General features: G+C 39.1%; 2 protein-coding genes across 6 annotated transcripts in view; both read left to right on the top strand.

The window, feature by feature from the left end:
- Window positions 1–17,408, top strand: part of UBAP1 (ubiquitin associated protein 1) — a 61,812-nt gene that overhangs the window by 10,142 nt on the left and 34,262 nt on the right. The window contains exon 2 of one of the 5 annotated variants that reach the window (XM_041763427.1): window positions 15,204–15,389. The exons of 2 other annotated variants lie outside the window; for them this stretch is intronic. The gene's annotated coding sequence lies outside the window, so the exon portion shown is untranslated. Of the gene's footprint in view, window positions 1–11,218; window positions 11,447–15,203; window positions 15,390–17,408 lie in introns of all 5 variants that reach the window. 2 more of the 5 variants (XM_041763428.1, XM_041763426.1) reach the window with 2 other exon arrangements.
- LOC121495634 (40S ribosomal protein S15a-like) lies at window positions 6,115–7,943 on the top strand. Its single transcript, XM_041763431.1, has 2 exons — window positions 6,115–6,494; window positions 6,716–7,943. The coding sequence occupies exons 1-2, from the start codon at window positions 6,397–6,399 to the stop codon at window positions 7,008–7,010; spliced, it is 393 nt and encodes a 130-aa protein (XP_041619365.1). The 5' UTR covers window positions 6,115–6,396; the 3' UTR covers window positions 7,011–7,943.

Here is a 17,408-nt window from a genome sequence, read left to right as displayed (position 1 = left end):
TCTCTCTCTCTTTCTCTTTCTCTTTCTCTTTCTCTTTTCTCTTTCTCTTTCTCTTTCGGTGTGTCTCGCATGAATAAATAAATAAAATCTTAAAAAAAAATTGTAGTCAAGGTGTCATTAGTATTCTAGGAGGAAATGAATACCTGAATATTTTGTACTTAACAAAATAAACTGGAGAAACTGGATAAGAGACTAAAAGTTTTCTTATTTGTATTGCTGAGTCAGGTCGGATTCAGTTCTTTAAGGACCCAAATTTGTATTTGGCAGTAGTCTGCATGTGTTCTCATAATTCTTAATTGGTCATTATCAGTTGCTTAATTGCTTACCAAACACTTCTAGTGGTTGAGTCACTGAATTGGCTTATGGTAATCGTGCATCTTGTGGTTACTGAGTCAAGAGCCAGCAGTATGTGTTTTGGTTTCCTCACTTCCTCCACAACACTTGATATTGTCAGACTTTTAATTTTTTTTTCTAAATCTAGTGGGCTTGAAATGGCATCTATTTTGTTTTATTAGCATTTCCTTAAGTTGAGCATCTTTTCGTATGTTCATTGGTTATTTGTGCTTCTTTGGTGAAGTGTATATTCAGGTTCTTTGCCTATTTTGAGTTTCTCTTTTTTGATTGACTTTTAAGACATTTTTATATAATTTTGTATACTAATTTGTTAACTAATAGGCTACAAATACCTGTTCTCGATTTGTGACTTCATCTCTTCATAGTCCTGGGATTGAGTCCCACATTGGGCTCCCTGCATGGAGCCTGCTTTTCCTTCTGCCTGTGTCTCTGCCTCTCCCCCCCCCCCCCCCCCCCCCCCCCCCCCCCCCCCCCCCCCCCCCCCCCCCCCCCCCCGTATCTCTAAACAAACAAACAAATAAGGTCCATATTTATCACTTATTTTGCTTTCATGTCTAAGACATTTAATTACATGATAATTACCCCTTTTTCATGTGATTGATTCATTGAAGAAACCAGGGCATTTCTCACGTAGGTATGCTGTGTTCAGTATCTGTGCATTCTTGTGGGCTTTATTTATTTATTTTTATTTCTCTCTTCTGTAAACTAATGGTTAGAAGTTTGATTTAATTCATGTTTTTTATTTTTATTTTTTGATGGTGGGGGGAACAGTTACCACACAGATGGTGTTCTGTACTTCCTTTTGTATCACACTGGGAGATATATAATGAATGGTTGTCCCACTTTTAGTGATTCTAGTTGTGTTTAGACGGTGTCAGCCTGATCCTTCTCTTATAATATTCCCCGTTAATCTTGACCTAATTGTTTATTTTTTAAAAAGATTTTATTTATTCATGAGAGACACACACACACAGAGAGAGAGAGAGGTAGAGACGAAGGCAGAGGGAGAAGCATGCTGCATGCAGGGAGCTTGATATGGGACTCGATCCTGGAACTGTGGGATCATGCCCGGAGCCAAAGGCAGATGCTCAACCACTGAGCCACCCAGGCATCTTGTCCTAATAGTTTAGTATCCACTGATGATACTTGAATCAGTTACTTAATTAGTAAGTTGTCAAGTTGTATCATCATGCTATTTCTGTTATATTTATGTTTTTGAGGTACTATTCTTATCTAAAGAGCTTTCTGTCAGCAACAGACTTATGCTGTAGTGTAGTTCCTATTGAAAAGAGTGGATGAATACGCTTAATTATGAGGAGCACTGAGTATAGAATTGTTGAATCACTGTATAGTATACCTGAAGCTGCTATAAACACTATGTTAACTATACTGGAATTAAAATAAAAAACAAAACAAAACAAAAAAAACAAAAAAAAAAATAAAAAACAATAAAAAAGGAAAGGAGAATGAATGCTTCATTCTTTTAATTAACCAATTTCAGAGTAGAGTTAGTGTAACAGTCATCTCTTCTGGTAACAGGTTTGTTTGTTCGTTTTTAAAGTATCCACACCTAGTGTGGAGCCCAGCGTGGGGCTTGAACTCATGGCTCTGAGATAAAGACCTGCGTTGAGATTATGAGTTGGACACTTAACTGACTGAGCCACTTAGGTGCCCCCCTCCCTTTTTTGACTGTTGGTTTCCTTTAAAGATTTTGTTTATTAGAGATAGATGAGCACGAGTTGCGGGGCAGGGGCAGAGGGAGAAGCAAACTCCTCACTGAGCAGCGAACCCGACATGGGCCTGGATCACAGGACCCTGAGATCATGACCTGAGCCAAAGGCAGATGACCAACTGTCTGGGCCACCCAGGTGCCCCAGCTGTTGGTTTTCTAAGGATCTTTTCTTTGAGTATTATCATAAACTTGTGAATTTATACCATGTGTTTGAAAACTTATAGTCATTTTTTAAGATTTTAAGTAATCTTTAAAAAAGAAAGATTTTTAAGTAATCTGTATACCCAGGGCTTGAACTTGCAACCTTGAGATCAAGAGTCACATGCTCTATCTATAGTCATTGTTTTTGATCTACAGGTTTCATTTTTGATCAAGTTGGTAGGTATTTGGCATGAACTAAAAATACATATTTTTAAGTTTTATTTAAGTCATCTCTGCACTTAACATGGGCTTTGAACTCATGACCCCAAGATTAGGAGTCACATGCTCTTCCAAATTGATCCAACCAAGTGTTCTATAAGCTTTAAATCTTTGAAAGATTTCTTTCATATACAACAAATGGCCCAGGTTAATCTTATAAATTCTTCCTGTACATCTGAAAATGACCATTTCTCCAATAATGTTTTTTTTAAGATTTATTTATTTATTCATGAGAGAGAGACAGAAACACACACACAGAGGCAGAGAAGCAGGCTCCATGTAGGGAGCCTGATGGGGGACTCAGTCCTGGGACTCCAGGGTCATGCCCTGGGCCGAAGGCAGGTGCTAAACCGCTGAGCCACACAGGGATCCATTCTCCAAGAATGAATGCAGAACTGATATCAAGAGCTCAGAATGTGGGTGCCAGGGATGCTCATCAATACTGTCTTTGCTTCAACAAACTTTTTTTTTAAAGATTTTATTTATTTATTTATTTATTCATGAGAGACAGAGAGAGAGGGGCAGAGACACAGGCAGAGGGAGAAGCAGGCTCCATGCCGAGAGCCTGACGCAGGACTCGATCCCGGGTCTCCAGGATCGCGCCCTGGGCCAAAGGCAGGCGCCAAACCGCTGCGCCACCCAGGGATCCCATGTCTGCAGTATTTTGTTGTAGCAGCCCCAACAGACTAAGATAGTCTCATATTTCTCTCAGCAGGGTTTTGTAATTTTTATTGTGCAGGTCTTGTACATTTTTTGTCAGATATATTCCTGACTGTTTCATACTTTTTGGTGTTTTTGTAAATGATGGTTTTTAAATTTTTAATTTCTTTCTCTCTCTCTCTCTCTCTCTTTTTTTTTTTTTTTTTTTAGGAGAGACTGTGTGCTTGTGAAGAGGAGGAGGGGCAGAGGGAGAGGGAGAGAGGGAATCTTAAGCAGCTTCATGCCCAGGGTGGAGCCCAACGTTGGGCTTGATCTCACAACTCTGAGATCATGACCTGAGCCAAAATTAAGAGTCAGTGCTTAACCAACTGAGCTGCCCAGGCACCCCTAAAATTTTAATTTCTGAATGTTCACTGCTGGTATATAAAAATGCAATTGATTATTCTGTGTTGATCTTATAGCCTCCAACCTTGCTAAACTATTGTATTAGTCTTGTACTTTTTTTATAGACTCCACCAGATTTTCAATAGACCATGTTGTCTATGAATACAGACAGGTTGTACATGTTTTTTTCCCAACTGGATGCCTTTTACTTACTTTTCATACTACACTGGCTAGAACCTCTAATACAGTGTTGAATAAATGTGATAAAAGTGGACACCCTTGCCTTATTCCTGAACTTCAGTAGAATGTCTTTTAACATTAGGTATGATGTGAACTGTAGGGTTTTTTTTTTAATAGATGGCCTTTATCGATTGAGGAAGTTCCCTTCTATTCTTAGCTTGCTGAGACTTTTTTTTTTTTTTTTTTTTGCTGAGACTTTTTTTGGGAATGGGTATTAGATTTTGTTAGTTTTGTTCTTTGTGTGTTTATTGAGATCGTATAATTTTTCTCTTTTGAAAAAAAATTAAAAAAATTTTCTCTTTTGTTTGTTAATATGGTGGATTACATTGCTTTTTTTTTTTTTTTTTTTTTTAAGATATATTTAACCAGGGATCCCTGGGTGGCCCAGCGGTTTGGCGCCTGCCTTTGGCCCAGGGCGTGATCCTGGAGACCCGGGATCGAGTCCTGCGTCAGGCTCTCGGCATGGAGCCTGCTTCTCCCTCTGCCTGTGTCTCTGCTTCTCTCTGTCTATCATGAATAAATAAATAAATAATTTTTTTTTTTTTAAAAAGAAGATATATTTAACCAATCTTGTGTTCTCGGAAAAACCGCATTTCATCATGATATATTATACTTTTTACATATTGTTGGGTTTGAGTTGCTTAAATTTTGTTGAATTTCTGCATTTATGTTCATGAGGGATATTCTGTAATTTTCTTGTAATATCTTTGGCTGTTTTGGTATCAAGGTAGTGTTTCTTTAATGTTTCTGTAGAATGAGTTGGGAAGTATTCCCTCCACTTCAATATGCTGGAAGAGTTTGTATAGAATTAGTGTTGTTTCTTCCTTAGGTGTTTCGAAGATTTCACCAGTAAAGCAGTCTGGGTCCTGAGTTTTCTTTTTCTTTTTTCTTTTTTTTCCTAAGATTTTATTCATTCATGAGAGACACACACACAGAGGCAGAGACATAGGCAAGGGAGAAGCTGGCTCCCTGCTCATCCTGAGATCATGATCTGAAACCAAAGGCAGACACTCAACCACTGAGCCACCCAGGCATCCCTGGGTCCTGAGTTTTCTTTATGATGAGGTTGTAATTTACAAATTAAATTTCTTTAATAGATACAGGGCTGCCAAAGTTATTTCTTCTTCAGTGGTTTTTGGTAGTTTGTGGTTTTTAACAAATTAGTTTATTTCTTTTTAAAAAATATTTTTAGGACAGCCCGGGTGGCTTGGCGGTTTAGCACCACCTTCAGCCCAGGGCGTGAACCTGGGGACCGGGGATCAAGTCCCACGTCAGGCTTCCTGCATGGAGCCAGGGAGAGGGAGAGAGAATCTTACTTTTTTGGGGAGAAGGGGTAGAGAGAGGGAGAGAGAGAGAGAGAGAGAAAATATCTTAAGCAGATTCCATGCTCAGTGTGGAGCCGCACATGGGGCTTCATCTCATGATCATAAGACCATGACCTGAGCCGAAATCAGGAGTTGGACACTTAACCTACTGAGCCATCTAGGTGCCCCTAGAAATTGGTTAATTTAAAAAAAAAAAAAAAGAAGGACACCTGGGTGGCTCAGTGGTTGAGTGTCTGTCTGCCTTCAGCTCTGGTCATGGTCCCGGGATCCTGGGATTAGGTCCTACATCAGGGTTCCCTGCAGGGAGCCTGCTTCTCCTTCTGCCTAAGTCTCTACTTCTCTCTATCTCTCATGAATAAATAAGTAAAATCTTAAAAAAAAAAAAAAAAGGAAATTGGTTTATTTCAGCTAAATTGCCAGACTTGGCATAAAATTGTTTTTTGTTTGTTTTTATAAAATTGTTTTGATGTGGTACTGTTGTAATATTTGTAAGATCTGTACTATCTTTCATTTCTGATAACAATAGGTTTTTTTTTTTTTCTTCTAGTGAGCCTTGCCTAGGGGGTTTATCAATGTAATTAACCTTTTTAAACAATCACCTTTTGGAGTACCTGGGTAGTTGGTTAAGTGTCTGCCTTCAGCTCAGGTCATGATCCCGGGGTGCTGGGATCGAATCCTGCATTGGGCTCTCTGGTCAGCAGGGAGTCCTCTTCTGCCTCTTTCCCCTCCCCACACTGGTGCTCTCTCTCTCGCTCTCAGATAAATAAAATCTTAAAAAAAAAAATCACTGTTTGGTTTTATTTCTCTCTTGTTTTTTAGTTATTATTTTTAAATATTTTATCCATTTGAGAGAGAGTATGAGTCTGGGGAGGGACACAGGGACAAGCAGTCCCCCAACTGAGTGCAGAGCCTGACTGAGGCTCCATCCCAGGACCCCTGAGATCATGAGCCAAAGCCAGATGCCCAGCCAACTGAGCCACCCAGGTACTCCTTCTTACTTATTATTTAGAAAAGAATTGATGCTTTGTTATTTGAAGTCAGTAGTGGCCTGATTTTTAAGGTGGGGCTGGCCAGCTGTGGCTTTGTTGTGCTACAGACAGGTTTCCAAACTGCCTGTGTTGCTTACAGTGCCAATATTTCAGTTTCCTGAAAATACTGTGCAGTACTTAACATATTAGGTAAGTTAATTTGCTTGTGCATGGTTGGGTAATTTGTGCATTGTATTATAGAGTTCATAAAATTGTTTTGGGACTCTTTCCGCCATCGCTCTGAGCCACCACAATGGTGCGCATGAACGTCCTGGCAGATGCTCTCAAGAGCATCAACAATGCTGAAAAGAGAGGCAAGCACCAGGTTCTTATCAGGCCATGCTCCAAAGTCATTGTCTGATTTCTTTTTAATTTTTTATTATTTTTTTTAAATTTTTTTATTTACTTATGATAGTCACAGAGAGAGAGAGAGAGAGAGAGGCAGAGACACAGGCAGAGGGAGAAGCAGGCTCCATGCACCGGGAGCACGACGTGGGATTCGATCCCGGGTCTCCAGGATCGCGCCCTGGGCCAAAGGCAGGCGCCAAACCGCTGCGCCACCCAGGGATCCCCATTGTCCGATTTCTCACTCTGATGATGAAGTATGGTTACATTGGCGAATTTGAAATCATTGATGATCACAGAGCTGGGAAAATTGTTGTGAACCTCACAGGCAGGTTAAACAAGTGTGGAGTGATCAGTCTCAGATTTGATGTACAACCGAAAGATCTAGAAGAATGGCAGAATAACCTGCTCCCATACCGCCAGTTTGGTTTCATTGTACTGACAACCTCAGCTGGCATCATGGACCACGAAGAAGCAAGACGAAAACACACAGGAGGGAAAATCCTGGGATTCTTTTTCTAGGGATGTAATTCATACGTGCAAATAAAATGCCTCAATGGAAAAAAAAATTGTTTTGGGAGATGAGAGATTATACGATTTATGCTTATATTTATATTGGAAGTAATTCTGTATTACATATGTTCCATGTGTTAAACTTTTTATATTTGAAATTTCTTAAACATTTTGACAAAAGTTTTTGCTTCTGTCGTGGAGCAAACCAATAAATTATATTTATGGTATTTCCAGTTGGTAATTCTAGTTAGACACTGGGATATATTATTTTTTTGGGGGGATATATTATTTTTAAATAACTTTGTTCCAGTGACCTGGTATGATTTGTATCTTTGTTCAACATGGTTGTGAAAAGGTAGTATCTATATTTTATAAAACAGACATAGTCTACTATGTTGAAGTTTTTGTAATGTGCTGTGATTTTTTTTCTTTCTTTCTTTTAGTCCAAAATACTGTACACTAGTATCCTCATTCTTTTTAAAACTTTGAACTTCATGTGATGGTGAGAGAAGAGACTTAGTGGAATATTTTCTTATTCTGTGGTGGATGGTAGAGTTTTGATTATTTTCCAGGAGAGTTATGAAAGATTTAGTGTATTAGTATGTTGAAATTAAATCTTATGCGTTTATAGAGGGTTTTCTTTGATTGCCAAGGATTCATAATTATGTCAGTATAAAGATGTATGGATTTCTTACTATAGGTCATGGGCTTCTGGTACCACCTTTTTTGTTCCTTAGAGTAAGTATAAGCCATTGAAATGTGGAAGTACTCTTATTAAAATAAGATTTAGGAAGGTGACGAGGTGCTAGTAAACCTAGGGAGTAACTGTTGTCGTATTATTAATCTTTATTATAACCCTTTTTAGATTCATTCCATTGTATCATTTAATGTAATTTCTTATATTGTTAATCTTTTTATTGGTAAGAAGAATATATTTTTTTCCCCAAGATTTATTTAATTGCTTGAGAGAGAGCGAGAGAGCGAGCATGAGCAGGAGGAGGGTGGATGGGCAGAGAGAGTGGGAGAAGCAGCCTCCTCACAAAGCAGGGAGCTCAACATGGGCTTGATCCCAGCACCCCAGGATCATGACCTGAGCTGAAGATAGACACAACTGAACCAATTGAGCCATCCAGGCACCCTTGAGTTTTGTTATCAGAGGTAAATTTTGACTCATTTTGATAGATGCTTACTTAATAGATACCTAAAGCAACTGAGATTAATTAAAAGATCTGTGTGCTTTTTGTGTCTTTTTATTATAAACTATTTCATATTAGGGTTTTTCTTTTTTTAATTTTTTAAAAGGTTTTATTTATTTATTCATGAGAGAGACACACAGAGAGAGAGAGAGAGAGAGGCAGAGACACAGACAGAGGGAGAAGCAGGCTCCATGCAGGAAGCCTGATACGGGACTTGATCCGGGAACTCCGGGATCATTCCCTGAGCCAAAGGCAGATGCTCAACCACTGAGCCACTCAGGTGTCCCACCCCCCCTTTTTTTTTATATTAGGGTTTTTCAGTTGTAAAATACGGAAGCAAGATTCTTTTGTGTTCAGTAGTCCTCCCTAAACTGCAAGGGGTTATATTCTTTTTTTTTTTTTTTTTTTCTATCTACTTATGACAGTCACAGAGGAGAGAGAGAGAGAGAGAGGCAGAGACACAGGCAGAGGGAGGAGCAGGCTCCATGCACCGGGAGCCCGACGTGGGACTCGATCCCGGGTCTCCAGGATCGCGCCCTGGGCCAAAGGCAGGCGCCAAACCGCTGCGCCACCCAGGGATCCCCACAAGGGGTTATATTCTAAGACTCCCAGTGGATGCCTGAAACTTTGGATAGTAGTGAATCCTATGTATCTGTATACATACAGATAATATAATACTTATATTATCCCATACTTATAATAGTTCAATTTATAACTTTTGACTTTATGATATGAAAGCAGTATGCATTCAGTAGAAACTGTACTTTGAATTTTGATATTTTCCCAGGCTAGCTGTATGTGATATGATACTCTTATGATGCTGGGCAGTAGTAGTAACCAGTGGAAGCTCTCAGTCATGTGACCATGAGGGTAAATAGCTGATACCTTATAACCAATTTGTACCTATACAGCTGATTTTTACTTTCAGTATAGTATTCAATAAATTACATGAAATATTCAACACTTTATTATAAAATAGACTTTGTTATATTATTTTGCCCATATGTAAACTAATGTAAGTATTCTGAGCACATTTAAAGTAGTCTAGGCTAAGCTATGGTGTTCAGTAGGTTAGGTATATTAAATGTGTTTTTGACATAAGATTTAAAAAAGAAAGATTTTTTCAATTTATGGTAGGTTTATTGAGATGTAACTTCATCATAAGTTGAGGAAGTTCTGTACTATATTTTTTCCTGTACATATGAACATATGATCAGTTTTATTTATTTTTAAATATTTAAAAATATATATTTTTTAAAGATTTCATTTATTCATGAGAGATACATAGAGAGAGAGAGGCAGAGACACACAGGCAGAGGGAGAAGCAGGCTCCTTGCAGAGAGCCCAATGCAGGACTTGATCCTGGGTCTCCAAGAATAGGCCCCGGGCTGAAGGTGGTGCTAAACTGCTGAGCCACCCAGGCTACCCATATTTAAAAAGATTTTATTTGTTTTATTTGTTTTTTTTTTTAAGATTTTATTTGTATTTTAGAGAGAGGGGGGGAGTGCACACATGAGAGTGGAGGAACAGAGAGAGAGGGAGATAATCTTTTTTTTTTTTTTTTTTTTTTCAAAGATTTTATTTATTTATTCATGAGAGACACACACGCACAGAGAGAGGCAGAGACACAGGCAAAGGGAGAAGCAGGCTCCATGCACCGGGAGCCTGATGTGGGATTTGATCCCGGGTCTCCAGGATCGCGCCCCGGGCCAAAGTCAGGCGCTAAACCGCTGCGCCACCCAGGGATCCCAGAGGGAGATAATCTTAAGCAGACTCTGTGGGCAGCATAAGCCTCAGCTGAAATCAATTGAGTCAACCCCTTAACTGAGCCACTCAGGCTCCCCTCAGTTTTTTTTTTTTATTATTTTATTTTATCTAAGATTTTATTCATTTATTCATGAGAGGCACAGGCAAAGACATAGGCAGAGGGAGAAGCAGGCTCCCTGCAGGGAGCCCGATGCAAGACTCCATCCTGGTAGTCCAGGATCACACCCTAAGGCAAAGGCAGATGCTCAACCACTGAACCACCCAGGCGTCCCACCTCAGTTCTTTAAATTGTGAATTAACATTGGGGGAACAGTAATTTCAAGAAGTAACTGAACCAAAAATGTCATATCCTCCCCAGCTATTAAAAATAGTCACATCATAGTTTATGCCAGAATATAAGAGAGAGGTGGCTCAATTGGTTAAGCGTCTGCTTTTGGCTCAGGTCATGATCTCAGGGTCCTGGAATTGAGCCACACGTTGGGCTTTCTGCTCAGTGAGGAATCTGCTTCTCCCTCTGTGCACACACTCTCTCTCTCAAATAAATATAATCTTAAAAAAAGAGTCTATAAGAGAGAAAAGAGCATCCTAGACAGTTAAAAATATGAGTTCCAGCCTTAATTCTTCCATCAATTTGGGATGGTTTAGAGCCTTCAAAACCTTTGGGGGGAAAAAAAATTCAGGACTGCTTCTATAAAATGAGAAGCCTGGAACAAATGATCTCTGACAACTTTTTTCAGAATTAAGGGTCTGGATATATTCTTTTATAACTGTAGACTTGTGGCTTTTATGTTCTCATGTAAGAAAAATACCAGAAGACTTCCTTCATATTCTTAGTTTTGAGAGCACATAAACACATGTAATCACTTGTTGAATCTATGACTCAGTAAATACACACAGTCCACACCCACTTTTTAAAAAAGAAAATGCTTACTATTTAACACTAATAACCGTATTTCACTCTACAAGTAGCCAATACAATATAATTGGTTAATTTGTATTTTTTTTAAATTTTTATTTATTTATGGTAGTCACAGAGAGAGAGAGAGAGGCAGAGACACAGGCAGAGGGAGAAGCAGGCTCCATGCACCAGGAGCCCGACGTGGGATTCGATCCCGGGTCTCCAGGATCGCGCCCTGGGCCAAAGGCAGGCGCTAAACCGCTGCGCCACCCAGGGATCCCGTTAATTTGTATTTTTACATGAAGAAGCTAAATATCTGAGAGGAATAATAACACATTATTTTTCTGTTCTTCCAGCAGTCTTCAGACTCAGTACATTACATCATTCTGACTTTTGGAGTCACGTGAAATCTGACTGGTTTTCCCCATGGAAACAAAAAACCAATAGAGCCTTGTTCACCAAATTTGAGTACTCATACCCCAAAGGGAACATTGTGTAGTACCAGGGAACAAACAATATAAACTTCAGAGAAGCAGATGATCTTCCTTCTGGTATGTCATCCGAAGGTCAGCAGTAGCCTAATGGTACGTCACAATGCCTATGTAACTCACCTCACTTTATCACACAGTCATTTTATCATCTTACATGATAATAAGAAGGGGGAATATAGTACAATAAGACATTTAGGGACCACATTCACATAATTTATTATAGTATGTTGTTTTAATTGCTCTATTTTATTGTTTATTTCTTACTGTGCCTAATTTATAATTTAAAATTGATCAGGGGCACCTGGATGGCTCAATTGCATCTGCCTTCAGCTCAGGTCATGATCCCAGGGTCCTTGGATCAAGCCCCATGTCAGGCTCCTGGGATCAAGCCCCATGTCAGGCTCCATGCTCAACAGGGAAGTCTGCTTCTCCCTCTCCTTCTGCCCTTTCCCCTGTTTGTTTTTTCTCTCTCAAATAAATAAATAAAATCTTTTTATAAAGGTCAAATTAATAGGTTTGTGGCTATATTTCCTTTTGGGACATCATACTTTTTTTTTTACATTAAAATTTTTTAAAAAATTCATTTGAGAATTTCAATAATTTTTAATGAATTGATTAAGATAGAGGGGATAGGGATAAAAAATGAATTGGTTAAGATACTGATTAAAAATATCTAATTAGGCTGATGCTTTGTTATGACTCCCTATTCTAACTTATAACTAGTCATTACTTTCCAGTTCTTACATTATGTTAGTCTCCCATAGGCTTTATGATTTCAAACTACTTAGTAACTACAAAATCATTGCTTAACTTTTTCTTTCTTTCTTTTTTCTTTTTTGATTTTATTTATTTAATCTTTGGATCAGGCCCCAGGCCAAAGGTGGCACTAAACCCCTGAGCCACTGTGGCTGCCCTGGAGGATAGATCTTAATGATGTTACATGTCCTACCCAGGGTTTATTATCTGTTTTTCCAATTATATAAGTCCTCTTTTCTTTTAGTAGGTCTTTAGTTTATTCCTTTGTATCTTTTTTTTTTTTTTTTAAGATTTTATTTATTTAGTCACGAAAGACACAGAAAGAGGCAGATACATAGGCAGAGGGAGACTCATTCTCCCTGCGGGGAGCCTGATGCGGGACTCAATCCAGGACCCCAGGATCATGACCTGAGCATAAGGCAGATGCTCAACCACTGAGCCACCCAGGTGCCCCCTGATGTAATTAATTTCTAATTTTTTTGCCTTTGGACTGTTACTGGCTGTTCTGTGTCAGTCTTTCTTGCTCTCTTTTTAAAAGATTTTATTTATTTGAGAGAGGGAGACAAAGATCATGATTGAGATAGCACAAGCAGAAGAGGAAGAAGCAGGCTCCCTGCCAAGCAAGGAGCCCGATGTGGGGCTGGATCCAAGGACCCTGGGATCATGACCTGAGTGGAAGGCAGACACCCCAACTGAGCCACTGAGGCACCTTGGCTGTGCTATTTCTGATTTTGAATATTTATTGGAATTTTCTTTGTGGCCTAATATTTCCTTACGTTTTTGTAAAGTGTTCTGTGGGTACTTTGGGTATATTCTGCTTTCAGGGTGCTTTTGATATAATACAGATTATATCTGTCTTATTATTTTTAAAAAATTTATTTATTCATGAGAGACACACAGAGAGAGAGGGGCAGAGACACAGGCGGAGGGAGAAGCAGGCTCTATGCAGGGAGCCTGATGTAGGACTCGATCCCAGGACTCGAGGATCATGCCCTGGGTTGGAGGCAGGTGCTAAACCACTGAGCCACCCAGGGATCCCCTATATCTGTCTTATTAATTATGTATTTCTACCTAGTTTTTCTGTTTCGTATAGTTTTTGTTTTATGACTGGTGATGCAGTGTTACTTGGGGCAATTCATAACGTTAGCTTTTCATCATGCATTGCATCCTTTATCATCAATAATGTATAACAGCTGTTATTAACCAAAGACTAGGTGTATGATATTCTTACTGGTTTTAGAAACTACTGATTTATTTATTTTTATTATATTTTCTGTCTCTGAGATCACAGTCTTTCATTAGTTATATACTATATACTGTGTTGTTTCTGTTTAGTCCCCTTTACAGGTATCTGGGAGTATTGTTTCCCTTTGTTGCTGCCTAGATTTTTTTTTCCTAATTATAAGTGTGTTAGTCTATAGATATGTGCCCAATATAGAAAACTTGAGAAGCAAATAATAGCACAAAAGAAAGAAAACAGAAGCCCCATGTTGTAAACTCATCATCCAAATATAACCACTTTATAAGACTCTGTCTTACCTTTATTTGTTTCCATATTCATACAGACCTACTCCCCTCTTTTCCAAAATCGCAGGGCCCATTGTTTCTGCAGGTGACTCAGATTTAAATTTTCCATTTTTGCTCTCTGTAAACAGTAGTGCTCAGGACAAATCTGAGTGAATAAGCAGTATTCCAGCTGAACTGAAAGGAAAATTAATGCATAAGGAAAAGCTTACTAAGGTTACTGAAATGCTCCTTAGTATGAATCTGTGTACTGTTGACCTCTGTTGTTGACCTTCCATCTTTAGCCAAATATGCTGATGTGCAGCAGCCATTAATAAGGGGGCTTAGTTTTGCAAACACAGAGCTTGTGGACAGTGATAGATGCTGAAAATAGTATCTCTGGCTAATTTCTCAGACTTGAAACTGAAAGTAAGGTCTCAAACTCAGTTCAATGTTCACAGCCATATTCTTTACTCAGAATAAGAGTCTAAACATTCAAATAAAAATCTACATTTGTGTAGTTACTGGTAGATAGAGTACTTGGCAAATGGTTTACTCTCTTCTGAGTTATATTTTTACCAACCTTTGTTGAGCTCTTGCTGTGTCTCATGCAGTATGCAAAGATATCTGTGTTTATATACACATATTTATATATCTATATAAATTTTTAAAATAATCATACTCATTTGAGGTTATTATTTTATATGTGATATCGGAAAATGGTTTCCAGACTTCAAGTTTTACTAGAATTTATAATGGGGATAGGGGATGCCTGAGTGGTTCTGTGGTTTGGCATCTGCCTTCAGCCCAGGGCGTGATCCTAGAGACCCGGGATTGAGTCCCACATTGGGCTTCCTGTGTAGACCCTGCTTCTCCCTCTGCCTATGTCTCTGCCTCTCTGTCTCTCATGAATAAATAAAATCTTTAAAAAAGTAAAATGGGTATAGGATTGGGGCTCAGTGGTTGAGCATCTGCCGGATCGAGTCTGGCATCAGGCTCCCTGCAGGAGCCTCTGCCTGTGTCCCTCTGCCTGTGTTTCTGCCTCTCTAATGAATAAAAATTAAAATAAAAATGAGGGTAAGATTAACATGGTTGCCAGCTTTTTATTTTGTCAGCAAAGGACATCTTTTAAAAGTTACTGTGGGGGCATCTGGGTGGCTTGGTCGGTTAAGTATCTGACTTCAGTTTAGGTCATGGTCTCAGGGTTCTGGGATTGAGCCCTGCGTCAGGTTCTGTGCTCACTACTTGCTGGGAGAGTATGCTTGTCTCTCTCCTTCTGCTTCTCCCCCTGCTCATGCCGTCTGTCTCTCAAATGATAAAATATTACAAAAAAAAAAAAAGGTTACAGTTTATGGTAAATGATGGTATCACTTATTCTGAATACTGAATAGTTGATTTGGAAACATTAATATGTTGCTTTTCTTTATTCTACTGTTTAGAGTTGGCTGATAATTCAGTCTACTACCCCCCCCCCTTTTTTTTTTTTTACTGTTGAAGGAACTGAGGCTCCAAAATCTCTTCTCTGAGATCTGTGAGAAAATAAAGCTTTTTCTTTCTTTCTTTCCTTTTTTTTTTTTTTTTTTTTTTAAAGATTTTATTTATTCATGAGAGACCCAGAGAAAAGGCAGAGACGTAGGCAAAGGGAGAAGCAGGCTCTTCACAGGGAGCGCGATGTGGGACTCAATTCCGAGTTCCGGGATCACGTCCTGAGCCGAAAGCAGATGCTCAACTGCTGAGCCACCCAGGCGTTCCAATAAAGCTTTTTCTGATGAATATGGTATAGTATTGACATACTAATAGTTGCTACATGTGTGATTTTTGTCATATACATGTTGGTATGAATGCCAGTTGTATGGGTGTTCTTTGTTTTTATTTTTATTTATTTTTTATTTTTTATTTATTTATTTTTTTTGTTCTTTGTTTTTAGACTTGAAATTCGATGATTCTCTGAGCCATCTTTTCTGTAAAAGAATTTCCTGGATTCATTTGTGTCTTGGGAAATTCCTGATTGCAGCTCTTGTTGCAGTATAATGTGTGACCATGATAGCTTACTGAGATATTAAATTGCTGTGTATTAGGAAACTTTTGTAAGAATGTAATTTCATGTAATAGGAATTTAATGATACAAGAAAGAAAATGAGAACATCAATATAATTGTCTTGGGCTTTCTCTTCCCCTTGTGAAAGGGCCTACGTCTTTTTTTTTTTTTTTAAGACATTTATTTATTCATGAGACAAAGAGAGAGACAGAGACACAGGCAGAGGAAGAAGCAGGCTCCATGCAGGGAGCCCGATGTGGGACTGGATACCAGTATTCCAGGATCACACCCTGGGCAGAAGGCAGGCACGCTAAACCCCTGAGCCACCCAGGCATCCTGAAAGGACCTACATCTTGGCATTCTCTTGGTCTGCTACCCCATCCTCTTCACCTTGCCCTTTTTCCATTCCTTATCCCATCTCCTCTGTTTCTTTCACCCTAGCTCTTCCCATCCCTGCAGTTCTGTTCTTATTACTTATTTTCCCATCTCTTTTTGTTCTTGGATGTCTTTAAGTAGTGATTTAAGTTATAGGGGTTTCTTTCTTTTTGGGGGGGGGTTCTTTTTATAGCATTTGAATGAAGTGGCACTGAACTGGCAAAATAGAACATTGCTGTAGTTCCTTGGTGCTTCAGGGAGGTCTGCATTTTATTAGTGTAAAAGTTTGAGTTACAGATGTGTGCAAAAAAAGGTGTTCTATTTTTATTTTTATTTGATACTTTTCCTTTAATATATTCATTTATTTTTATTTTATTTTTTTAAGATTTTATTTATTTATGATAGAGGCAGAGACACAGGCAAAGGGAGAAGCAGGCTCCATGCAGGGAGCCTGACATGGGACTCTATCCCGGGTCTCTAGGATCACGCCCTGGGCTGAAGGCAGGTGCTAAACTGCTGAGCCACCCAGGGATCCCCTATATTTATTTTATTTTATTTTATTTTATTTTATTTTATTTTATTTTATTTTATTTTATTTTATTTTATTTTATTTTATTTTTTTTAATTTTTTTTTTATTATTATTTATTTATGATAGTCACAGAGAGAGAGAGAGAGAGAGAGAGGCAGAGACACAGGCAGAGGGAGAAGCAGGCTCCATGCACCGGGAGCCCGATGCGGGATTCGATCCTGGGTCTCCAGGATCGCGCCCTGGGCCAAAGGCAGGCGCCAAACTGCTGCGCCACCCAGGGATCCCTATTTTAATGGAAATTTTTGATTACTTAGAATTTTTACGCCTCTGAAGTACTTAAAGTTTTACTTTGGGGGCAAATGTATTTTTTCAGTCTTTTTTTGTGTGTGTGTTTGTACATTTTTTACATAGTTAAGTAATTCAGTCCAACTTGTAAAAGCTTTTTTTAAAGATTTTATTTACTTATTAGAGAGAGAGAGAAAGCATAAGCAGGGGGAGTGGGAGAGGGAGAAGCAGGCTCCCCGCTGAGCAAGGAGCCCAGTTGTGGGGCTTAATCCCAGAACTCTGGAATCATGACCTGAGCTGAAAGCAGTTGCTTAACTGATTGAGCCACCCAGACACCCCTTGTAAAAACATTTTAAAACTTGTACTTGGGGTGCCTGGGTGGCTCATTTGTTTGTGTCTGACTCTTGGTTTTGGCTCAGGTCATGATCTCAGTGTCATGAGATCAAGTTCATGTTGGGCTCTGCACTCAGCAAGGAGTCTGCTTGGGATTCTCTCTCCCTCTGCCCCTCACCCCTTATGCGCGTGCATGCATGCACCATCTCTCCCTCTCTCAAATCTTTTTTAAAAG

This window comes from Vulpes lagopus, chromosome 7, assembly GCF_018345385.1.
Source record: "Vulpes lagopus strain Blue_001 chromosome 7, ASM1834538v1, whole genome shotgun sequence".
Classification (NCBI taxonomy): Eukaryota; Metazoa; Chordata; class Mammalia; order Carnivora; family Canidae; genus Vulpes; species Vulpes lagopus.
The sequence above is the reverse complement of the archived record's forward strand: the minus strand, read 5'-3'. Positions and strand labels throughout refer to the sequence as shown.

Bases quoted from the DNA above. Each gene is read 5' to 3' on its own strand.
- LOC121495634 (XM_041763431.1), top strand. From the start codon at position 6,397: ATGGTGCGCATGAACGTCCTGGCAGATGCTCTCAAGAGCATCAACAAT. The intron at 6,495-6,715 runs CATTGTCTGATT...CCCAGGGATCCC, and splicing joins ATCAGGCCATGCTCCAAAGT to CATTGTCCGATTTCTCACTC.